Source organism: Toxorhynchites rutilus, chromosome 2 (assembly GCF_029784135.1).
Source record: "Toxorhynchites rutilus septentrionalis strain SRP chromosome 2, ASM2978413v1, whole genome shotgun sequence".
Taxonomy (NCBI): domain Eukaryota; kingdom Metazoa; phylum Arthropoda; class Insecta; order Diptera; family Culicidae; genus Toxorhynchites; species Toxorhynchites rutilus.
Window position 1 is genome coordinate 244,550,093 of NC_073745.1, and position 26,082 is coordinate 244,576,174.

The following is a 26,082-nucleotide window of genomic DNA, read 5'->3' on the forward strand; positions in this document are numbered from 1 at the left end:
GTCCTACGGGAATGTTCATTGAGTCGACTACGTCAGGTCTCAGATGGTTATCACGATGGAAAAGGCGATATAATTGCTGGTAATTATCTGCACCCTGCAATTAAAATCTGCTGCGTTCACATTCATGTGTCGTATCGGTTTGACGTGCGTCAAGTGATAGTATCTGTAGGTACTGACCTCACTCACCTACTTTGTCGTCAATGTTTCAATCTCCATAATGTTAAAGAGTCTAACGGCTTTGACCAATTACTGCCGCCACTAGTTCTATAGTGTTATGTTGGGTCGTGATCGAAAATTATGCAGTTTTATCGTCTGTTCAATCTGCACATATAGGAGAAAACTGAGTAAAATCGCCAGAAAATTTTAATTTTTCTAGGGATTCTCCAGTGTATAGGGTTGGGGAAAAAGAAATGTCGTATTTCTGATCGAAATTTGACGCTTTATTTAAAATACTTGAAATTATCCAATTTAAGTCAAATATGCGCCGTTTTGTTCGCAAACTTGTTGCCATTTAGAAGGCAACTTCATTATCAACCCCCCCCCCTTTTAAACCCCCCGCCTTATTTGCAAAAAACTCAGACAGCCAGTTTTCGCAAGCCTCTTTTGAGCCCAACTTAGTATCACCAAGAGCGTTTTGCATGGACCGGAAGAGATGATAATCACTTGGAGCCAGGTCCGGACTATACAGTGGGTGCAATAGGACATCCCATCCGAGCTCCCGTAGCTTCTGGCGGGTCATCAAAGATGTGTGAGGCCGAGCGTTCCCCTGGTGGAAAACAACACCATTCCTATTGATAATTTCTGGCCGCTTTTGGTCAATCGCTTGCTTCGAACGGTCAAACTGCTCAAAGTAGAGAACCGAGTTGAGAGTCTGGCCATAGTAGAGCAGCTCATAGTGGATGATTCCCTTCCAATCCCACCAAACACACAGCAAAACCTCCCTGGCCGTCAATCCGGGCTTGGCGATGGTTAGGGCCGGCTCTCCGCGCTTCGACCACAACTTTTTTCGCATTAGGCTGTCGTACGTGATCCACTTTCATCACCAGTCACCATCTCTTTCGAAAATGGGTCGAGTTCGTTCCGTTTCAGCAGTGCATCGCAGGCGTTGATTCGGTCTAAAAGATTTTTTTGCGTCAACAACGTCATCAACGTCAACAACGTCAACGTCAACAACGTCAACGTCAACAACGTCAACGTCAACAATGTCAACGTCAACAACGTCAACGTCAACAACGTCAACGTCAACACACACATTGAGGTAATCAACAATCAAAAACTTCCGGAGTTTTGCGACATATATATATTTGGTTTTTTTACGCGGTTTCTTTTCAAGCGGATTTCGGAATTTACCCGGTTTTTTAACGCGGAGATTGAAATTTACGCGGTTTCTTTTATGCGGCACGTATCATCTGCGTTAAAAGTACTGGAGTCATACTGGAGTAAACATATTAAACGTGCTAATTGATGTGACTTTTCACGAAATAAGTTTGTATTGTATTGTACTGATTAAAGCCTGTCCACGTTGAATTTCGGACACCAAGATGATGCCAGTAAAACAAAAATTCACGTAATACAAAAAAACCGATTGTTTATTTCAGTAAAATAGACTTATGTCTGAAACAAGGGAAGCTTACTTCGATGTTAATTACGTTGTCTGTAAAATTCACGAACTTTCTTGGGAACATCTGTCATTAGGTTCCGTACAGTATCCTCATATATGCTGGCGGCGGCGCTTTTCCATCTCCTCTTGGAATCATTAATGCCATTCGCTTTCTTCTTAAGCCGGGTTCAGACGGTGCGAGTAAGCAAACGAGTCGGTCTATTCAGTTACTGCAGTGCAGCTACTCACACCGTGTGAACACATCATGTCAGTTAATGTCATGCGAGATCCGGCGTGCGAGCTACTTCAAAGTTTTTTGATTTTACTCGCACTCGCATCCCTCAAAACGTCAAAAACAGAATTTAGCGTTCGAATCAGGGATGCCAAATGTAAATAAATGTCTCTATTTTTAAGATATTTGAAAATATGCGAAGATATTTATAGACTAGAAATTTATTGGAAAAACAAATAAAAACCTCATATTTTCTAATCAAAATCGTTGTTATTTTGTTTTGCACGATGCCGGGGCATGCTTTCTTTTTGAGATAGTTTTCTTGAGAATCTCTGATATAAAATCCTCATCAGGCACAATTTTCATAAAAAATTCACTCACAACTCACAACTTGCAATAAAAAGTATTGCTCGAAGAAACAGAATACATGTTAGATTTTAAAAAGTACATTTTTACTCATTCTTTTTTTCAATTTTTGACGCATATTTCTTCCACCTGCAAATCTACTATCATTTTCATTTCACAAATTGGTACACGAAGCTGCTGGCAAGTCGAAATAAATAAAATTTAAAAAAATCTTTTAGACTTCCATTTATAGCATCACATACTTCCGGAATTATCTTAGCTATGGATGCTTTCGAGACTCTAAACATTATCGACAACAATCTGAATGATATTCCAAAAGAAAGGCACATCAAGGTCGTTTTTAAATTTCACTCTAGCAGGTATAGCATCCCTCATGAGTGTATCTTGGCGTTGTATTTTTGGACCAATGAAATCCAACAGTGTTTCCACTTATTCAGGTGTTTTTCTCAACACTGCTCTATACTCTAGAGCAGGGGTTCTCAAACTGTTTTGGGCGAGAATTTCCAGAATGAAGTGATACCAAAGACCCCCATAGCAAAATTTCTTCAAAAATCTCTTGTTGTTTTTCTTATTCATACATAATACTTACCAATATATAAACTTTGCGTTTGATGAAATGAGAAAACTTAACCTTATTTTCTTATTAAAATTCAACAACAAATTTATACATGAAATTCAGTAATATTTTTGAATACACCTTACTTACAAATGCTTAAGTAGGTAAATAATTTTTCGAAACTAGCTTTAAGATCGCAAAGTAAAGATAAAAAATATGTTCCGGTAAAACGTAGTCCTACGTCAAAAACTATGGGTGGGTTATACCTAAAATGCAATCGCAAGGTTGACGTAGTATGTAGTATGACTACCATCGGCTTAGTAGACATTTGAGTGTATTGATTAAATTATTGATTAAACCAGTGACTAAATGAAACATTTTCCGAATTCAGATGCGAAAAAAACCCAAGTTAGTACAAAAGTACCTACATCTTGCATCTATTTCGCAATGCCGATTTCCCCAAGCCCATTGGAATCTGTGTTGGGGAAACTCATCAAGTAGCCGCACCTTGCATCAAATTAATGTGGCGAATGAACAGTATTGTATAGAAAATTAGCATTAGGCACCAATCAACGTAAAAACGAAAACCAAGAAAAGTATCCTGAACGCTACGCTCTTTTAAATTATTTTTAATCACATCATTTAAGTTCACTTTCACTGTGTAATCACGTTGTAATCTCTTGAATTAAATTAGTCGATGAGTGTATTATCATTCAGGGTGGAAACTCAACCAGGAAAACCGGTGAAACCAGGTATTTTCATTCGAAACCAGGAAAAATCAGATGGATTAATGTTTTCAATTGTTATTCAGATGTAGTGCTCTTGTATGTTTTATATACATTGATCTTCAATCAGAGAGTCAACGGAGTTTTCGTCGACACTTGAGTCCCGTCTAGAGTCAGAGAACTAGTCGACGCAAAATTGATTTTTCATCTTCCAACAAACACAAACATAAAGAATTACACCATTTCTGTCGATTGATTTATAATTCAGGCTGTTGAAAAACGTGAGTATTAAGAAATCAATTACTAAAAATAATAAAAATAATAAAAATGAAAATAGGCGCTGCCAAAAAAGATTCAACGAAAATCGCAGTCGTGGATACAATTCAAGACAAGTCAAGTCGGCGGATTGAAGAATTTTTTTGAAGCTAAACCTAGTTTGAAGTGGGTCAACTCAGCATTGACGGTCCCCATGTTAATTGGAGATTAGTAAAGCAGTTGAATGAAGAAATTCGTGAAATCCGAAGCAGCCAAAACTACGAGCTCACGAATATAGGTAGCTGCAGTTGTACAAGTTTTCAAAAATCATTCAAAAAAGGAATGAAAAAGACGGTTTGGAAAATTGATGTTTATGAGATCTTGAATATCTTGATTTTTGACAGAACTGTAAATAGTACTAGATTTAATTTCTTCGAAACATGAAGGAACGATCACCTTTGTCGTATCCACGGCAGAGACACGACACGATATATTTCTTGTATCCAGCTTAGTTTGCAAAAAAGCGCATGAATTTTGCTCTTGAATATTTCGTCGAGAAAAATAGAATCAGTGGTACCGTGACGAACAAAAGTAAACAGGAATTCCTCGAGTTTTGTGATACTTTGGGTTCGTGCGATACGGGTTGGTTCAGGTCAATCACGGAGAGCCACTACGAATTGTACAGTCCACCCAAGCTCAAACTCAAGCTCAACTTTGGGTTCGTGCGATATGCTAAAAAATTATCGTTGAAAAGAAGAACGTTTGGACCTTATGTGGGAGAAGAAACTCATAGGCACAGCGGGAAAAGAATATACAAACTTGTCTGACTTTGTCAAAGAGATCCTCATTCAGTCGCATGGCAATGCTAAATTGGAGCGAGGTCCTCCATGAACAAAGTATGTTTGGTGGTAAACCAAAATGATCTGAACTTGGTAGCTCAGCGCATTGTTCACAATGAATTCATCTTATTTTGCCAACAATTTGCAACCTAAACGCAAGCTTGTTATGCTTGTTTGGACTTGAATTTGATCATGGCTTCATTCGTTCTACAGTATACAGTATCATGCAAGTTTGAAATAAAAACAAGTGTTAATTAATAGGGGTCGATTTTTAGACCTCGTCGACCCCCAAAGTCAATTTTCGTTTGTGTCGACCCCTTGGAAAACGAGATCGACCCCAAGGGGTCGATATCGACCACTTTGAGAAACCCTGCTCTAGAGGGTCATCATCGTTGAATTTCTTCAATGTTGTATTTGTTGCTCCATTTCCTTGCATCCAATTCCTGGCTCAAATCCTTTTGCCTTTCTGCTTTTTCGGATAGTACCTTCAGTTCGAAAAAATTCAGCACAAAGTATTTGTTGACAGCTTGCGACGAGAGTTGAGGTTGACGTAGCTTCCCAGAAGCTCAAAGTGAAATTAGTGTCCAACTAGGCACGAAACTGTTCGCGGGCACTCCGACGAGAAAAACTGTGGTTAATGAGTAAAATTCGGAAACGAAATAAATTCGATTTTGGTATACTGTTGCTACGATGATTTTATTCAGATTGACTAATTTCACAATTGCTTTAGCTTTTATAATTCTTCTCCTTTACAAATGTGTGTGTGTGTGTGCTAGCGATAAGGAAATAGATAACCGCGGATTATGGAATATCGTTTTTAAAGCATACACAGTAATTCTTTTTTGTATGAATTCATTTAGGATCTACTTCAATTAGGTATTTCCAAAATTTCGAATAGAATAATAAATTTCTGCTCTCAACAGTATTTTTATACACGGTCAGCGTGTATTTCGCGATAAAATTGTGTGATGATAAATGAAACTGAAAACCTGAGACGAAAACTGCCAATAGAGGAGTCGATTTCGGAACAATCATCTGTCAAATTCGGATCTGATTGCTGTTTCTGACTATTTGATGGATATTTTAAAAATCATCTGGCATCCCTGGTAAGTCAATTCTGTAGTATCTAGTTTCTCGTCAGCAGCTCACACTGTGTGAACGGACAAGGCGAGTCAACCATATGTCAAGCGAGTTCACCGGCCCAGTAGCTGCTCACTGTCAAGTCAGCTACTAGCAACGTATAAATGGGCCTTTAGCTTCGAATAGTTTTCGCTTAATCAGAGCCCAGTACTTTTTCACTGGGCGAAGTTCTGGACAGTGACAAGAGGCCAAATCTGGCCAAAACAACGCTGGAGAGTCGTAGCTTCCTATGAATGGTAGCAACCGCTTCTGGAGACATCCCTTTTCGTAGACATCTTTGTTGATAGTAGAGATGAAAGATTTGGATTTTCGGCCACAACTGCATACGGCCTGCCAAACCAAATACTTTTTGGGTATTTAGACTGCTTCTTGGTCCAGAAACACAACGGCATTCTTTCGCAGTGCAGTATAAAAAGCGAGACCCGGAAGCTGTTTGAAGTCTTCGAGAACATAAGTTTCATCGTCCATTATGGTGCATGAACATTTTTGCAAAAACTGTGTGTAGAGCACCTTAGTACGACTTTTTGCAGTGAAATTTTGCTTATCATCACGATTGGGTACCTATTCCGCTTTGTCTTCAGTCCATGCCTCTGCTTCACCTTTTGTACATATAATATCGATTTTTCAACCTTTCGAGCCACATTTCTAACTGAAAGGTTGGGATGTTTCTTAATAATGGCAACCACCTTTCGGTCCATCTGTCGGGAGCATACTTTTCGATTTGTTCCACTTCCATCCTTCCGATCCACAGTTAAGCGCTGGTCAAACGATTTGCACACACTAAACACGGTATTTTTCGGCAGTTTTAGCTTTTTGGCGAGATCGCGTACCGACAGTGTTGGATTTTGCTGCCGTTCGCGCAAAATGCGTTTACGTACTTCCACTTGATTCGACGCCATTTTACCAAACTAAAGAATAATGTAAACATGTTGGACATTGAAATAAAGAGGAGAGTTGCAGCTGTCATGTAAGTGAAATATTTAATTGATTAGTGAAATATTTCATAAACTACACTGAAAGAAAAGTGCCCGAAATTTAAAGTGGACAGGCTTTAGTAGCTGAGAAATAAAAGGAGAAACAGATATCATGATTGTAGCATGCAAAGAAAAATCAGTGATCAATTATTAGAATATGGCTTGCATTTTAAACTAATAATTCACTGTTTGTTAGATTTTTACACGAATTTTGAAATTTACGCAGTTTAGTTTCAGGCAGATTTTGGAATCTACGTGGTTTTTTTCACGCGGATTTGGGGTTTAAGCGGCACGTATCCTCCGCGTACAATGCGACTTCAGGGTAACTTCAAACGATGAAACAGATAGGATATACAAAATGGACGTAGCAAGAAAGCGAGAACATTTATTTATACCATTCGCTTGCACATATAAAAAACAAATATTACATTTTACTAAGTTATAAATTGAAATGAGTTTCATCTTACGTGACAGATGGCAGACAATATTCAATTGGTCTTATAGAAATTGGACTAAGTGCACTTTGCCCTTTGCACTCGAGAGGTGACTCCCACTCACCATATGATTTGATGCTATAAATCGAGAGGTGACCCTAGCTAACCACTTGATTTATCATTATGATTTATTTATTTGTGACACTTTATCACTGAAGTGTGTGGCATTCGTTTCATACCACTTTAATTGATGTTCAAATCTTGGATTAGTATGCTTCAATTACCTGTATCATATGTTGTCTATAGTCATACTTCCTTCATAGTGGCAATAAATCTTCGAACAGAAAGGCGTATAATAGGCCTAAATTGTAACATTCCAATTAGGCTTAAAAATGTAACGCAAACATTATTTAAATTTTAATTAATTAGTTACGGAATGAACACTTATTGGACGCTTCTGGCGTTACTTCTGGTTTCCAAGACGATTCCATCGGATCATGTTTGAAAATTCATGTGTACAATCCTGACTAACAATCGCGTTCATTCACTAGTATTTAACGAATGCGGTAGGTTGTTCCGCACATGTATTCCAAATTCAAAAGTCTTGACTTTGAGTTCAGTGGTCCCATATAATCGACTTATCGTGGGAGTACTTTTGCGTACGTCCATCTATTGACAAAGAGATTTCCTGGGAATCGCGAAACTTGATCGAAATCTTACTGATCGACATACCGCATAAAAATATTTTGACGGCTGGTAAAGTCTTATCGGACTAATTATGTGGATGAAGGAAGGAATTGATGGAAAAAATACTTTGTGGAATCATCGTTATTCAATTGAAGTAATGTAACAAAGAATTAATATGCATATAATTTTATGTGAATATGTTCTATCCTAATTCTATAAGTAAAAGTGATGAAACAGATAGTAGTTTGGCTGGATATCCGGCAAACTTCAAGGCCGGATAGTCGAATATCTGCCGGCCGGATATTTTGCTCTTCATTTTCGATTACGAAACTGGGATGAACTGCATGTGTGCATGAAACTACTGAAACTGTGCATGAAGTGTCAAATGTAAAATAATATTCAGCTTTGCGTCCAGGGCTAAACATCCCATTGCTAACAAAATCGATTGTTTGTGTGAAAACATATCGAATCGATCGTGATCATTATCCTTACATTTGGTAGTCATTGAACTCTAAGCAGTAGTGTTTACAACGAAAGACTGTTCTCCGAAGCTGGCCTGGTGTACGAAGCAGAGCGTTATCCGTAGTCGCCACCAACTGCTGAAAATATATTATTTCTGAATTATGTATGAATGATGTTTATGCTCCCGTGGCCGAGTAGTCAGCGTCCCACATTATCATGCCTGGGGTTCGGGTTCGATTCCCGTTCTGGCTGGGAGATTTTTCGTCAAAGAAATTTCTTCCGACGTGAACTGTGGTCACGCGTATTCTAGAACTTGCCACTCCATAATACATTAAAGGCGTGTTATTCCGCATAGAAATCTCAACTAAGTAGTACTAATAAAAATGACGCAAGTAATACTTACGTTGAGAAGGCAATAGTTCCACCGAGAACGTTAATGTCATCCAAGAAGAAGAAAACGAATGATGTTAATCATCTATTTTGTTATGATTTATATTCTGTTAAAGACAAATTATTAATTTTTTTTATAATGTCTGGTAATCGGTTGGATAATAGGTCACTATCCGGTATCCGGTCGGATAGCAAATATTGACCGGATAGTTACCGGATATCCGTTTCATCTCCAGTATAAAAAATTTTATATAATGATGCATTTTTCATTGATCTTGTGTAAGCCGATATTCTTTTGTGTCATCCCTTTACAACGCCAACAATTCCTCTAGTATTGTATTCAACGTGTTAGATAGCTCATCAAGAATCTCTCGAAGTATCAAATCCGATGAAAAACAAGTCTCCTACGCATATGATGAAACCTGAACCATTGCAGAGCTACTGAATTTTTTTCAGCTTTAGGCTATAATTGTCTTAGGTTCGTTTCAATTCAAATATACACTACTTGGAACAATTCTGACACCTCCAATAGAGTCCAATTTATACATTATAGAGTGCCCCCACAATGCTCAGTTAGTATAGGCAATTGATATTTCACCAGTTTTACGTTTTATAATCAGTGTTTCTGTATATGACGAGGAGAAAAACTTCTGATTCCATCTCTGTATATCATGTTCATTACACTCATGAATCACACCGAATCAATCTTTTTCTGCAATGCCCCGTTAGTAACGAGGCTTATCTAAGTATATATTATTGAGTCAGAAAATAAACTGAACTTCCAAGCAAAAACTTCCCCGAAAAGTTTTCCAGAACGGCTCTCAGCTTATTCCATACTTTATGACTATTTACACTATTTTGCGTTGAGACTTGTTTTTAAAGCGTATTTTTTATTTTTTTCTGTTTCAAAGGTTTTTCACTTCATTCTCTGTGATTATTATTCGAGTTGCTCTGCAAGCATGCAAGCTCTGAATTGTGAAATCCATGGCATCAAACATAAAAAAAATTGTAAGGGTAAATTTTCAATCTCCGTTTTTATTTTTTTTTTTTTTATCACTTTGCGTAATATTTTAGAGTGTATCGAACATTTTGAAAAAATTTTTTAGAAGAATGTTTCAATAGTGTGGAAAAAGTCTTGGTTTTGTAGAATCAGTTGAAGATGGTTGAGTCATCTTAGTTTTCCGAGTTTGAGAAGTGACACGTTTAAAATGAAAATATAAATTTCCGTACCGAAATTGTATTCTATGTGAAAAAGTAACACGTTTTCCGCAAATTGTGAAAAAAATATCATTAAAAAAATGTGTATGGTAATATATGTATAGTATAATGAAAAGTTTTTGTGCAAATATGCACAAATGGTTATGTATGTCGTATGTAACTGGAAGAATCGAAGTCATGCGTGCGGATAGCTGGCAAGACATCAGTCGCGTTCGTTACGTTAGATGGACTGAAGCAGGGGGATGCGCTCTCCAACTTACTGTTTAACATAGCCCTTGAAGGTGCGACAGCGGAGGATATAGAAGTGTTAAAAAAGTTTCCCAATGCGATGTTTGTGTGCGACGCGTGTTTAGCGTTGAATGATTACGACGATAGGCACAGTGAGAAACTGTTGAGTGTGATATTGCCAAAAAATTGGATGAATTTATGTGCGTGATTGAACTCGCGAATAAATTCGATTGCAATTTACAATTTGCGGTGAAAGTTTGGGAGTGTATGAAAGCTACAATCAAAATCATCGGAATGAGCGACAAATTTGCTGAAGATGAATTGAAGGAAAAACTTGTTAGTCAGAACGATGCTTTCATTAGATGGTCACAAAATGGTCGACTTAAAAAAAAATGTGACTTGCCCTATACGCAGTGGAAACTATCCAGTGAAAGAGTGCAAATCTCGTATAGAAAAATGCACTAACTGCGAAAAAATACGAATACAACGAAAACTAAATATTGACGTCAAGCACTCTGCCTGGAGTAGCGAATGCCCGGTTAAAATCAGCCAGCGAGACAGACGTAACAAGATAGTTGATTACTCTACATAGCAACCAACTTTCTACGTATCGTCGCCTCATCACCATGAAGGAACACCGTTATCCGACCCGGGACGCACGACACAAAGCATTAAGGAACCCCCTGACTCTCCTTGCTCAGTCATGCCAACTACCTTCGAACAGCCACAGTACCTTCGCTCTTGTCTATCAAGTTGCCCCGGCCCTGAGTATTGTGTTGAGGACGGGGTCTTCCGATCTGCCTCCCATGGCAAGTACTCCATTAGTAACGCCAATTCTTGTCCTGATGTGTATTCACCCCACAGGAATGTGCAACAACAGAAAAATGACACTCCAAATTCCTCGGATATCCTCATTTACTACCAAAACGTTGGAGGTATCAACAGCTCTCTCGCCGAGTACCAATTGGCTCTAAGTGATGGCTCCTACGACATTTACGCCGTTTCTGAAACCTGGCTCAATGAAAACACTGCATCAAGTCAGCTGTTCGACAGCTCATACTCCGTCTACAGACAGGATCGTTCGCCACTGAACAGTAACAAACGTACGGGAGGTGGTGTATTGTTGGCTGTTCGCTCAAGCATCAAATCCAGCATCTGTGGATCGCTATAACAACTTCGGCCGCTACACTTTACCAGTGCGTAGTTTATATGCCTCCTGATAGAGTAAACGACGAATCTTTGATCAACCAACATCTTGACTCTCTCAATTGGGTGGTTTCACAACTAGGACCGAGAGATAATATTATCATCCTGGGTGACTTCAACTTGAGCTCAATCTCTTGGCAGAATAGTTCGCATGGCTTTCTCTATCCGGTGTATTCGCAATCCTCGATCTGCCTGACGTCACAAGAGCTGCTCGATTCCTATTGCACCGCTGGACTGAGGCAGATGATAGGGATCAAAAATGAAAACGATCGCATACTTTATCCATGCTTCGTCAGCGAAGAACTATGTGAGCACTGTACAGTTATGCAAGGACCATCACCACTTGTTAAAATAGTGCGACATCATCCTCATATACTAGTGAATTTTAAATTGAAGCCTTTCAGACAGTTTCATTATGATTCTGAAAGTCTTTCATACGATTTCTGATTTTAACGCGATGAACAATTTCCTCGTACAAATTAAATGGAAAGACGTTTTTTCAAGATTGTGATGCCAACCTCGCTGCATCGACCATGCCCAGCATTCTACTGTATGCAATCGATCAGTTAGTTCCAGTGAAAACGAGACGTGAGGATCCTAAGCCAGCCTGGTCAAATGGTGCCCTGAAGAAACTTAAAAGAGCGAAGCTGTCTGCTCTAAGACAGTTTAGCAAGCACCGTACGGATCCAACAAGAGCGAAATATTTGAAGACGAATGCTGAGTATAAACAGCTTAATAATCGTCTCTACAGTGCTTATCACAACCGTCTGCAGAATCGTCCTAAGGTAAATCCTAAAAGTTTCTGGCGTTATGTCAAGGACCAACGAAAGGAATCTGGTTATCCATCCACGTTGATCAACGTTTCATTGGAAGCTGATACGACTACCGACATCGCTAACCTGTTCCGCTCTCAGTTCAGTAATGTTTTTGTCAATGAAAACCTCGATTCGCAGGATGTTGCTGCCTGTATCAGAAATGTACCCCGACTTCTTGCTTCTGAGCTGGATTTTGTCATCATATACGATATGGTAATTGCAGCAGCTAAGAACATGAAAACCTCCATAGGATGTGGTCCGGACGGCATTCCATCGCTCTTCTTGAAAGGTTGTGTAGACACAATTACGTCACCAGTCGTATGTTTTCCAGTATATAAGAAAGGCTGCAAGCAGACCATTTCGAACTATCGAGATATAGCTGCATTGAGTGCCACCTCTAAGTGTTGCGTTAATGCGAAGCTGCTCACAGTACATCTCATTGGAACAACACGGATTTATGCCTAAGCGTTCTACGACCACTAACTTGACATGCTTCACCTCGTTCGTGATACATCAAATTGAAAATGGACTACAAGTAGACGCTATCTACACCGACCTATCCGCAGCGTTTGATAAGATGAATCTTCGAATAGCAGTAGCTAAATTTGACAAACTTGGAATGAGTAACTAAATGGTCATCTGGATCCAATCGTATTTAACTGATCGTAGTATGTCCGTCAAAATTGGAGACCATGTTTCAGCACCGTTTCCGGTTTGGTCTGGTGTTCCGCAAGGTAGTCAACTAGGGCCTTTTTTGTTTCTGCTGTACATGAACGATGAACTTCACGATGAAATGTCTGAAACTTTCGTATGCCGTCGACTTGTCTAACTAATCGTATGTCACTTAACGTGTCTAAGTGCTCCATAATTTCATTCGGACGTAAACACGCACTCGTCTGCTTTGACTATGAATTGGCAGGCGTACAACTCAAACGCGAATCAACAGTCGAGGACTTGGGGATTCTGATCGACGCTAAAATGAATTTTAAAGATCACGTCACATATGCGGTATCTAAAGCCACTTCGCAACTGGGTATTCAAGAACGTTTACTGCCTAAAAGCCTTATATTGTGCAATTGTGCGTCCTATCCTGGAATACTCATCTATTGCTTGGTCTCCGCATTACCAAAATGGACCATAATCTGTTCAAAGAATATTCATAAGGTTAAGCTTAGAACTTTGTTGGAAATACAGCGCAAAATCGATTGTCCTATATATACATCAATACCCGCCGTCGCCATCTACACCCAAACTAGCGTATGCAGAAAACATTTCATCTTTGACAGAAATGTGCTAGAGAGTCAAATGCGCAAATAATGAGCTATTTTTAAAGCTTAAAAATGGTTTGTATGTATGCGAGCAGACCTCTCTTTCTGTTTTCTTTTCTCATTTCATTTGGGATTGTGCCAAAAAAAAGTCCATACGACGTCAATGGGGATCGAACCAAGGCCGGCTGGAATGCAAAGCTATTTTACACGACCACGTTGTTCAGCAAATACGTGATAATATTGCATCTGATTATATAATGAAGTTGGAAAGTGTTTTCTAAGAGTAAAAAAGGAGCGCATGAAAGAGAACAATATCTATCTCGGTCTGTGCCGTGTATGTGGCAAAGTATGCGGAAAGCTTATTTGTCTTTTGTTTCGCTCGCTCGTATTAATCTTATATTGCTGTATCATGTATATTATACAAATGCTTACCAGTATTTGTGAGTCATGACATTTTCTGTTATGTTATGTCTCATTTAATGTCATAAATCTGGATGACAAAACATGAGCTAAAAATCAATTTTGGGTGTACTACTGGGTATACTTCCATGACAATTTTCCTACGGGGAAATACTTCTCTTTTCCGATTGGGAAATACTTCCATGAAAGGGACATTGTATCTAAATAAATGCATTCTGGATACTCTTCCATATCCGCACTGGCACGAAAATTCCCCGTATACTTCCCGTATACCCCCTCACTGACGTAGCACACTTTGATACAGAGGGCTTCCTCTTCTTCGAGGCTGTGTAGTGAATGGTAACGGATTCTTACTGCTGTTTCGTAATATCTTCCATTCATTCCATTCTTGTATCGAACTGTGTATACGTGTATAAAATCAGCATTAGAAATAAATGACGTCTGCCCGTTGTGCTGTGCTTTATCGCTCGCTCGCGACTGTGATTTCAAGTCTTGGTTGGCTAATTTATTCCAAATAAGTTGAAAACGGGCAGGAACGAATGATTTAAGACGCATCCACATTACGCCGAGCGGCCTTGGTCGCCCGGAAAAGCCGACTAAATGTGGACGAACCGCCCGGGCTTGACGACGTGCCGAAAACCGACTCGAAACAAACCGAACCCAACCCGAAACAAGTGGGTCCGGTTCGAGAAAGTCGAACCAAAACAAAACGAAGTAAATTAGCGTTGACGACATTGTGCTTCGTGTGTTCGTGACGGTTTCGTACATCCGATGGGGCCTCGACTTCGTGCATGATGTGGCGTCCACATTACATAACGGACCGAATATGCCGCCTGGTACAGGCCGATCGGCATCATTCGACATAATGTGGACGCGCCTTTAGTCGCTCGTTATTGACGGTACGGGTAGGTATGCACACAAATCGGCAGAACAAATGTATGGGAAAACAGGAATGCTTCCATTTTTTATCAATTTAAACCGTTTAGGCAATAGGGAATTGTAATGTATAACATATCAAACAAATATTAGAGAATTTCTGATTCGATTGGTATGCAAATCATCAGAATTCATTTTTAGTAATTTCTGATTTGGCATCCTTCCTGAAAGACATAGTACTACGTCAAAAAACAACAGTTAACTATTCAAATAAATCGCATGTTCATCTTTACCCCAGTTCACCTACTTCTCTTGTGTGCAAACGAAAAAAAAACAAACAAGTTAACACAACCGATAGCGTGTTTTTCACCGAAGTATACGAAATAGAGACATGCACATAGCTGACCAAGAAGAATATGCTATGGTGCTGTATCTACGCTATGGGAACGTTCAATTCTCTCATTATGCTCGGAACCATAGCTGTAAAAATCGAGGAGAGACTAATGAAAAACTGAAACGAGACTTTCGCCAGCGTTGAGATGCTGATGACCGGACGTTATAAAGAAAAACATAGCACAACATCTTTCTCATTTATTCTTCCACTCACGAAAGATATTGCATTCGAAAACATTGGTATGGATGGATACATTCAAAATGTTGGTTTCGGCATTAAATTCGTTCGCAATCCCTCGAAATAAGAATGAAAAACGTTCGTTCGTTTTCCAATCAATGGTATCATTTAACATCGGACGCTCTGTGCTATTAGTTCTAATCAATCACGTTCAGTAATGCTGCTCAATGTTGGCATAACTTTCGCCGTGCGGGTGGTGAGCATGACCCTTGCGTTGAACGTGAGGCTGGAATCCAGAATGATGATCCGAGCTATAGTCCACAATGCGATGGGTTCCATCGGCCTCATCCAGAGTGTATTGTCCCTTCACGGCATCTCCGTCACGATGCTCCCATTGACTTTTGTGATCGTGAGTATGTTCGTCCTTGACACCATATTCGAACTTATACTTCGGATGGGAATAGTAATCCTCGTGGTCGCCTTCTTCTCCTAGGACAGATTGTGTCAAAGAAACGATGGCTAAACAGGCAACCAGAGCGATGATCTTTGTTTGGGAGAGAGTGCTTTAAATTTTCAAGCGTTCATCGTTTATCGCTTTTAATTTACCTTAAACATCTTGGATCTCCTGTGATGAATCGCTCACTTGAGCTGCAATGAGCTCACTGATGTCCGATTTATTTGGATGCGAATTTTTATACCCTCCGTTGTATAGTTTCCCGTTTGCATTTGCTTTTCAAGGTGACGTAATATAGCGTGCGGACAATAATTAAACCATATGAATCGGTCAACGAACTGTATGAAACGAATCACTTGAAAACACTGCAAGCAGGTTACTGATGGTATATTATCTATGAACACATAGTTTCTCACGCAATGGGAAATAAACAATTGGAAAAAGATTATGAACGGTGGTATAAAAGTTAGTTGAATACTCCCTAACGTTATCAGTTCATTCATAACAACCCAAGCACACCTGCCGTACCGAGTTACAGGAAATCCAAGATGTATAAGATCATCGTCCTGGTTGCCTGTCTGGCCGTCGCTGCCTTCGCTCAAACTTCTGAAGGAGAGTACGGCCATCACGAGGACTATTATTCTCATCCGAAGTATAAGTTTGAGTATGGCGTCAAGGATGAACATAGCCACGATCACAAAAGTCAATGGGAACACCGTGACGGAGATGCCGTGAAGGGACAATACACTCTGGATGAGGCCGATGGAACCCATCGCATCGTTGACTATAGCTCGGACCATCATTCTGGATTCCAGCCTCACGTTGTACGCAAGGGTCACGCTCACCACCCGCACGGTGAGAGCTATGCTAACATTGATCAGCATTACTAAATGAGATGATATTGAAAATGCGAAAGCAATTGAAAATGAAACAAACAATAAAGTCAACCCATATCATGTTTCCAGTCAGTCAATATGTAGTTTTGATTCGAATGTACAGCAAGATTTCCTGAAAGCAGATATTGACGTATATTTTTCAAGTGTATACAAAATTGAAGCATTTCATAAATTTTTTTTTGTCTGCATTATAGTGATTTTCAATTCAATTTGGCTGGTTTGTCACTTTTACTTCCATTTTTGGAAGAATGTCGGGAGTGAGAATTGAACTCGTGACCTTTAGCGTGAGAGGCATGGATGTTACCACTACGCCAGATCGCCTCCTCGCATTTCATCATGTCAGCATCGATTATTAGGACGTTTTCCGCAATAACGTTGATTTTCAGAAAGTTTACTTTTTATTTCAAAATGTTCTATAATGAATCAACAAAGGTATGAAAATGGTGCTACTAAAATCATGCCGGATAAGGTTAGCCACATAGGGGTGAGACGGTCACATGAAATATCTCGACGCCGTATAGAGGATATTTTTTTCGGCAAAATTTTACTACAGATCAAGGCTGTATTTTAGATCAAACGTGACAAGCGTGGACGGGTTATTTTCTCTGAATCATTTATAACATGGGCTTCATGGGCAACTCTTGTGAAATTATTATAATTAAAAATTATTTCAACAATTACAGATTTATTGAACTTCTTTATTTTTTCGGGATTGGTTTGCCTTAAACTGGCTCTACTTCAAAACATAGCTAAGTAGGAACGTTCTGTTGCTTCAATTTAAAAGATGAGAAATTTTAGTACAGGATATAGTAGTTAAACATCTTAATAAGAGAATTTGAATAACATTTTGAAAATTAAAAACATACCACATTGCATACTTGAAATATTCAAAAAAAAAGTTGGACTACTTTTTGAGACGAACCAAAACAAATTTCTTGATTTTTTACAAAAAAATCAAATTATAAATAGAATTATGATGCCTACAAAACTCTGGTCAAAGGACAAAATGTAGGAAAATGTTAAAATTTTCATGAAATTTTTTTTTTATTTCGCTAGAAGAAAAATATTTTAAAAATTAACACTCATTTTCCCGGCAAACTTCGTCGTTAATATAAATTTCCTAGGACTTTTACCAAAACTCGTCATTATAATATCAGATTATTTTCAGACACAATTCTCGTTCAAGATTTTACAATCATTTGCAAATAACATGTTTCTCCGTTACAAAGAATAAATGTTTGATACAGAAAATCTGATAGAATGAAGATAGCCTTAAATCAGATAGTTCCTTCTTCGAGTTTTGCTCACATCAACACATTCGGCGATTCATTTTTATTTATATAGATAGAAGAATATATAGGAGTTCGTTTTATCACGTTAAAATCCATTTCCACTTTCGAACGAAAATCTATTTCGTTGGCGCAAACATCGACTAGATCAACAACGCTTGTAACATATGAGAATTGAGTTTTCCCATTTCCCTTCAGAGTTTTCCGATAATTTTAAATTATCATGTTTGGTTGAAATATGTGTAATATTTTTATTCCAAAGGAGGGAGGGGTGTCCATCATATCATCATAGATACATTTCTCGTACCCAAAAATCCTCACATCCCAAATTTGGCTCCATTTGCTTGATTAGTTCTCGAGTAATATAGAAGTTTGTGTTTCATTTGTATGGCAGAGTATCGAACCACCACAGGTTCCGTTTGCTTGATTGATTCTCGAGTTATGCGAGTGTCAAACCACTATAGAAACATTTATCTATCCCTAAAAACTTTTTATGCCAATTTTGATTCCATTTGCTTGATTAGTTCTCGAGTATTTCAGAGAGAGGGGAGGATTGTCAAACTACCATAGAAACAATTACTCTTGAATAATTCTCGAGTTATGCTGAAATTTATGTTTCATTTGTATGGTAGAGACCACCCATCCCCCTCCCCCTTAGAGAGGGGGAGGAGTGTCTATCCTACATATAAACATTTATTGCACCCTAAAACCTCCACATGCCAGATTTGGGTTCGTTTGCTTAATGAATTCTCGAGTTATACTCAAATTTGTGTTCCTTTTGTATGGCAGACCCCACCCCCTTAGAGAGGAAGGGGGGGGGTGTGTCTATCCACCATAGAAACATTCATTGCACCCTAAAACGTCCAAACACCGAATTTGGGTTCGCTTAATTAATTCTCGAGTTATAAAGAAATTTGTGTTTCATTTGAATGGCAAAGAGAGGGAGGGGGAATGTCTACCCAAAATAGAAACATTTATTGCATCAAAAAACCTCCACATGCCAAATTTGATTTCGTTTGCTTGATTAATTCTCAAGTAATGCTGAAATTTGTGTTTCATTTGTATGACATTAAATACTATCGTGGGACATATGAGGAAGTCGCTAATTGTGGATAATGGAATTCCAACGTGCCCTACGATTTTATTTTAGTCTTATCAATACCCTAGCCTAATGAAAGAGAGGTGTGATAACTGCTAACTGCTACTTGCCTAATTATTTTCTAGCTTTTAGTACATTATTATGTTTGATAATAATTAAACCGTTTAACTTAAAAAGTTTGTTTACTTATTTTATTTTCTGGTTTTTAGTACATTGTTTGTTTCATTAGAATATTTCTCTACAATAATTCTATCAGTCAAATAATTTCATTTGATACCGATATTGAGTGGATTTCAGAAAATACATATTTAGTGTGTTCCCCAAGTCAAGTTCGTTCGTTTGATACACATATCTCAATCAACCTTTTTTTTGAAATTATATGGAATCAGCAGCGGCCAAACTGGATTTTTCAAGATAACCAGTTTTAAAATGACAGCTGAGATAAAGGAGTTTTATAAATTCGGTCAGTTCCTTATGGTCAAATTTCTTTTAATGTGGGACAACCATACAGACATACAAACGGTTCAAGCTAAATAAAACCGTTTAATAAAGTAATTTGCTATTTTGTGATTGTGGCCATCTTGGATTTGGATTTTCCATGATCTACTGTGATCTACTATTCAAGCCCTTTCATTTGATACCCATATTATTGCGGTTTTGACATAATATGTAGTCTGATTTGGTAGTGGCAGCCAACTTGGATTTGCATTTTTCATTGATAACTGTGCTCTACTAGTCAAGCCCTTTCATTTGATACCCATATTAATGCAGTTTTGAGAAAATATGTAGTCCGCCATTATGTAGTGGCAGCCATCTTGGATTTGTATCTTTCATAAATAACTGTGTTTTACTAGTGAACCCCTTCCATTTGATACCCATATTAACGGGGTTCTGATATAATATGTAGTTAGCGATTTTGCAGTGGCAGCCATCTAGGATTTGTATTTTTCATAAATAACTGTGTTATACTAGTGAAGCCCTTTCATTTGATACCCATATTGATAGTTTTAAAAAAAAAAATATTTATGCCGCCATTTCGTGGTGGCGACCATTTTGGATTTGGATTTTTCATAAATAACTGTATTCTACTAGTCAAGCCCTTTCATTTGATACCCATATTGATGGGGTTTTGGAAAACCCATATTGATTGAGGTTTTGAGAGAAAATATGTGATCCGCCATTTTTGTAGCGGCCGCCATCTTGGATTTTCAAGATCATGAAATATTATTGTGGTAAAGCATTACAGACAAACATGTTACAAACCTACAAACATACAAACAGATTACAGGGCAAGCTAAATAAAACCGTTTGATAAAATAAAAGAGATGATTTTTGAACATTAGAATTTTATGTGGAATGATTTGGACAGTCTGTGGGTTGATTTGGTAATTGTTATGGATGACATGAATAATGTTAAAATGTGTGTGTTCCATAGAAATAGCATACTTATGTATATGTTAAGTAGTTCAGGATAATATTTCAATCATCAACAGTGTTCTGGGATTGATACTTGGAGTCTTGGCCAGAAGCCAAACCAGAAGAATTACATTGAGACCATACAATGCCTTTTTTGCAACGAAATTTTACGGTACAAAAGGATCACGTTACCCAACATGTAGTATGTCCTGAATATTCGATGACAATGATTATTGAATGTGACTTTTTAGTCGCTTCATGAATCCGCGAAACCAGCTGAACGAGTTTTGAGGTTGCACAGATGAGTAAGCTTATTATTATAGACAATTCAAATGCCATTTCCCGTATGTTATGCGATGTCACACCATATACCGGACGGACTCGAGTATATACAGTTTTAAAAAGAAATATATTTCAAATGAGACTTACTTTATGAAAAAATATATTATCTCAAAGCTAAGGTGATAATAAATTGGTTATTATAAGTATAGTAGAGTAAAAATCGTGCTTTTTAGATTTTAAATGAAGGAATGGGAATTTTTTTAAATGAATGAAATAAAATAAATAAACTTAAAGAACAAATTGTATAGCAGTTAGAGAGCTTCAATTTGGTTGACAGAATCGGTCATGTTTACTATGTATTATAGGGTGAAATTATTAATAACAACAATAACCACTAACTCCTATGTTTTTCACTTCAAAAATGTTTTTTTAATCCACGAATTTAGATGTTTCACAACTACATCCTGTACTAAATTTTCTCATCTTTCAAATGGAAGCAACAAACCCAAAATAAATAATTAGCACAATTTCCCAACAGTGACATCAAATGAGCTTGAACATGTCATTAAAAGATCTATCTGGAGAAGCCGCACACTAGTACAAAATTTCCCCAAGCGAGAGGCGAGTTTGTGTATAACATGAATGACAGAGCATCCAAAAATAGGGAAAACATTTTGACTTACGCATACATCAAAGACGTCAACGTTAATATACTGTTTTACGCCCTCTGTTCTGCTCTCAGCAAACACTGTTCCTGTCAGGGTTGCCAATAATATTTTTCAAAAAAGTCACAGGAGGGTTGTGTCCGAGACACGACTGCATAGTTGACGTAGGATTCCGTTAGGCTATCTGTTGATTTTGCATATGTTTGAAGAATTACATCGTAAAACTCTTTAATAATGATTTGGTGGCCCTGAAAAGGGCCGTTTTGTTTGGTTGTTAGGTATGGTTTGTTCACTCCACCAGTGTTTACCGAGTGATGATGACACAAGGATGGTAAACAGTCGTTGGATGGTGCGTATCAGATAAAAGATACCGAAGTGGAACGAGATATGATGAAAACTACCCTTTGTGATCCTAGACGAGATGGCTCCTGTGTTATGTATGGATGAAATAAATAGAAAATCTCACGAATGTAATATAAGATAATACCGAACACAATTATCAATTATTCTTTGATATAGAGAAAACTTATTTGAAATGGAAAAGGTAATTTTCTTTTATATTTTTTTACTTTCTGGGTGTTTATTCAACCCAATGCGAATTTTAACAATTTTTTTGACGTAGGACTACGTCTAACCGGAAGATATAGGGGGTAAAATGGAAATCTAGGCACTGAACAAGTAGGAAAAAATGCAAGATTTGGAACGCTTATAACTCGAGCATTTCTCAATAGATCGCAAAGGTTTTTGCATCAATTGATAGGAAATATATCCACGCATATATCATAACGAATAACATTACATTTTTCTTGAGATAAATAATTGAATAATTGTGAAATATCAAGCATTGTCAAAATGCACTATGTGCCCATTTTTGATTGGTCCATTTTGTGCTTCTCAAATCGTACCGACCAAAACGGGCAACCAGAGCAGCAGCGAAATACAATGAAGCATGATTGGAAAGGAAAAAGAAAAAAATGAACGAAACATTGGTCGCAGTCTCACACATGCGAAATTCTCGAGCCAGCCAGTCAGCTTGAAAATCCCCGCTCCGCTGCCGTAACGATCATTCTTTGTGTGGACACCGACTGGACAACATCGTTGCTGGACGAGCTGGACGGCGAGGGATCAAGTGCCTTTCTTAAGGCAAGAGGGTGGAGGTGGTAGCGCTGGAGTAGAATAGAGTAGAGTTTTCAAAGGGCCTTTCTCAAGGCTAGAGACGAATGAACTGCAAAAGTTTAAAGTCTCTATAATACAAGACCTTCCTTCCTTCCGTAACGATCATTCTCATTCAAACCGTACACCACATCGGTTCGCATCACAACACATCAACAAACCAACCCAAGCAGCCATGTCTGGACATGGTATAGGAGGAAAAGTGAAGGGAAAGGCAAAATCCCGCTCGAACCGTGTTGATCTGGAGTTCCCCGCAAGGGTAGCTAGGCCGAGCGCGTTAGTACCAGTGCACCAGTCCACCTAGCCGGCGTTATATAGTTTCGGCCGCCGAAGTGATCGAGTTAGCTGGCAAAGCTGCTCGCGACGATAAGAAAACCCGCATTCGGAACAGAACACATTCGGTTCGGTGGACATCAAGACAACAGGCAGTTGCAGCGAGTGGCGAGTGGCAAACGCAATCGCAAAACGGCATCAGGTAGCAGAAGAAAAAAGTTTGTTCTTTATACAAACTGCTTTGGTGGCAGTTTGAACACAACAAGATTAAACACAAATGAACACAACAAGATTAAACCTAACGACCCGTTCGCGAGCGGGAACAAACCTTGGTTTTTATTTATTAAAATTGAAATAAATCGTTTCATATATCAAGTCATTTTCAACACAGCTGCTACCATACATCATACTCACACTTGTGCTAAATTTTTCACAATGAACGATCAATCATTGAAATGAAATTACACGAAGCAACCAACATTCAAGTTCCAAATTAAAATTTTATTTGCTAGAATTTATCGTATCACTCACCTCTCTTGCAATATAAAAATGTCCCCGACATGCATATATTTGCAATGCCGATTTCCTCAGGCACCTTGATTTAAAATCTCTGTTAGAAAACACATTTCGGTGGGAAAAAAGCTCCCCCTATTTTCATGTATTTGCAATGCCGATTTCCCCCAGGCAACTTGGTTTTGATGTCTCTGTTAGGGACCCGCCGCATGTGTCGTCCATTTCGACCAATCAGAAGTGGTTATTTCCGTTAGGATAGGAGTTGAGATTTTTCAATTGTTCGATAGTTAGTTTCATGACAAATTTTATTTACTTCAATATAAAAAATTGTTATGGAGTGCCGAAATCGATTGACGCGAAAATCTCATTAATCCATCATGAAATGACTGAGCAATAAGCGTTTGAAATTGGACAATTTTCACGATGTGCTCGATTTTCGATTTTTAATTTGTACCCCAATATGTTCCCGAAAGACGTAATCCTACGTCAAAAAACAAATAATTTTGATTTTTCGAAGCAGACGAGTTCGTACGAAAGGAGGGAAAGCAATTTAATCACAACAATATAGTTTTGTGTAATTGTTCACTTTACACGACCGTATGCATTCGTACGGCCACATTTTCTAATAAAATTGTATCCAATGTAACCGCAGCTTAAGCCGTACAATTCGGAATATTATCTGTCTCGTGTGATTTATGATTGAAAACATATGAGCAGTAAACTGAAAATTGAAACTCTTTACAATCGCAAAGTTCTGCTGTTTACACCCTTTTACTCTTGTTCAATGTATTTTTGTTCAACATCAGAACTAAAGTAAATGGGTTTCGATATCGAAGTGCGATTACAGGAGATCTTTTGAATTGGGCCAAAATGAAATCTCTTATGATTTCAGAATGAATAAAAATCAGATGGTACTTCGAATCTCACAAACAATAACAAACAGAAAGCGGTGCTATAAAAACTATACAATCTCATTTTATTACTCCAATAAAGATGATGGTCAGATTTCAAATATGTTTGAATTCTCTCTAATAAATGGCAAAAAATTAACAACCATCTTTTCATTCGCTTACCGCCATGCATCTTTAATAGTTGAAATCGAAATTATTAAAACTTTCACCATGCGGATGATGCGCGAGCCCTTTCCGTCGAACATACACCTTCAAACCGTTCTGGAGATCCGACGTATACTCAACCACCCGATGGGTGCCATCAGGCTCATCGACGGTGTACTGTCCTTTTATCACGTCACCATTCCGATGCTCCCACTGGCCCTTGAAATCGTGAGTTTTTTCATCCTTCACGCCGTACCCAAATTTATAGGTGGGAAAATTAAGCGTTCCATAAGGACCATGACTTCCTCCTTCGTGCACTTGAATGGAAGCAACAACAGACGAACAGGCAACCAATGCTACGATCTGGCAAGAGAAATGCAATTATTCATGCGGCAACTATCATTACCATTAATTAACTTACTCACACTCAACATTTTGGATCTCCTGTGATTCAGGTGGGTTGCACCGTTGGAAAGCTGCTAAAGAACTGACGTCGGATTCAGACAAACGTAGATTTTTTATACATTCTGCTTCCTTGTTTGTTCTCTCTTCCAACGCTTTCGCTTTCGATGACGGAGTTATACAATTTGCAAAAAGCCTTCAGTTGCAAAGTTGCTCAAATAAATCACCCAATTGAGCGCAAATATGTGCGATTTTTGGAGACCATCACTCGTTACAGAATAATTTTGTCAGCATCGAATTGTTTGCTAACTCGTCACAAGAATCAGTCATGACGAACGAATAGATTCGAGGTAGTTTACTTCTTCATACCTTTGCCCAAAACCATGTTTTGTGGAACTAAGAATAGAATGGAAACTGTCCGATCAATATAAAAACCAAGCGGTCGGCGAGCACTCGCTGCATTTCGACATACGTCTATCGAAAAGCAGATCCCCAAACGATGCTCAAGGTAACTGAATTTAATCTCTGATGAAGCAATTCCTAAGAACGTGTATTCCAATAATTATTCCTCAGATAATCACTTTCATCATCTGTCTGACCGTCGTCGTTTTGGCTGACCACTACGAAGCAGAATACGACCGGCTGAAGGGTCTCTTCCAATTTCTGTCCAATTATACGCTAGAGTTCAGCTTGCATGCCGCCAACAGAAGTCAACAGAAAGGGCTTTCCAACGAGGAGGAGGACCCACAAGGGAAATCCATTCGAAGTCGATGGAAAGCTTCGTGTTGTTGAGTTTGGTAGGAGTTTTTATTTTAGAATTTCAATGGACGATAATTTTCGGAAGTTTTCAATTATCTTTTAATAAATTCGATAAATTAATGAATGGTAATTTAAGGATTATACTGAAATATTGTTTGTACCCTTTTGTATGAGTTAGAAAGGAATGTTTGAACTATGATGATCAGCTTTATAATTAACATATTCAACATCAGTCTGACAGAGAGATGAAATAAAGAATAAGAGTAATTCCACATCAATTTGAAACTTTGTACAAATGGCTACCTTTAATCACAATTTTCATTATCAAATGACCAGTTTTAATCAGGACAAGGAAGCATATGGATCACCTTTTTTGAAAGAAAAAAATTATAACCGAAATTCAGATTTCTAATTAAAACATGATGTACAGAAAAGTTATTAAAATGTTAAATCGTTAAAAATCTTACTGAAATATTGAATTTGATATCAAAAATAGTTAAAGCTTAAAGCATGTCCCCTTTTTGACAATATTTTTATTATGAAA

The 26,082-nt window shown here is 38.2% G+C and overlaps 3 protein-coding genes across 3 annotated transcripts in view; 2 read left to right on the forward strand and 1 right to left on the reverse strand.

Annotated features, from left to right (window-relative positions):
* Positions 1 to 26,082, forward strand: part of LOC129764553 (uncharacterized) — a 132,007-nt gene that overhangs the window by 60,966 nt on the left and 44,959 nt on the right. The window lies entirely within an intron of this gene.
* On the reverse strand, positions 15,269 to 15,941 carry LOC129764561 (cuticle protein 19-like). The gene is made up of 2 exons (XM_055763763.1): positions 15,869 to 15,941; positions 15,269 to 15,806 (listed from the first exon to the last, which is right to left on the reverse strand). Exons 1-2 carry the CDS (start codon positions 15,875 to 15,877, stop codon positions 15,474 to 15,476), a joined length of 342 nt encoding a protein of 113 aa, XP_055619738.1. The 5' UTR covers positions 15,878 to 15,941; the 3' UTR covers positions 15,269 to 15,473.
* On the forward strand, positions 16,221 to 16,689 carry LOC129764562 (cuticle protein 19-like). The gene has a single exon (XM_055763764.1). The coding sequence runs from the start codon at positions 16,265 to 16,267 to the stop codon at positions 16,604 to 16,606; it is 342 nt and encodes a 113-aa protein (XP_055619739.1). The 5' UTR covers positions 16,221 to 16,264; the 3' UTR covers positions 16,607 to 16,689.

Coding starts and splice junctions, on each gene's coding strand:
- LOC129764562 (XM_055763764.1), top strand. CDS start 16,265: ATGTATAAGATCATCGTCCTGGTTGCCTGTCTGGCCGTCGCTGCCTTC.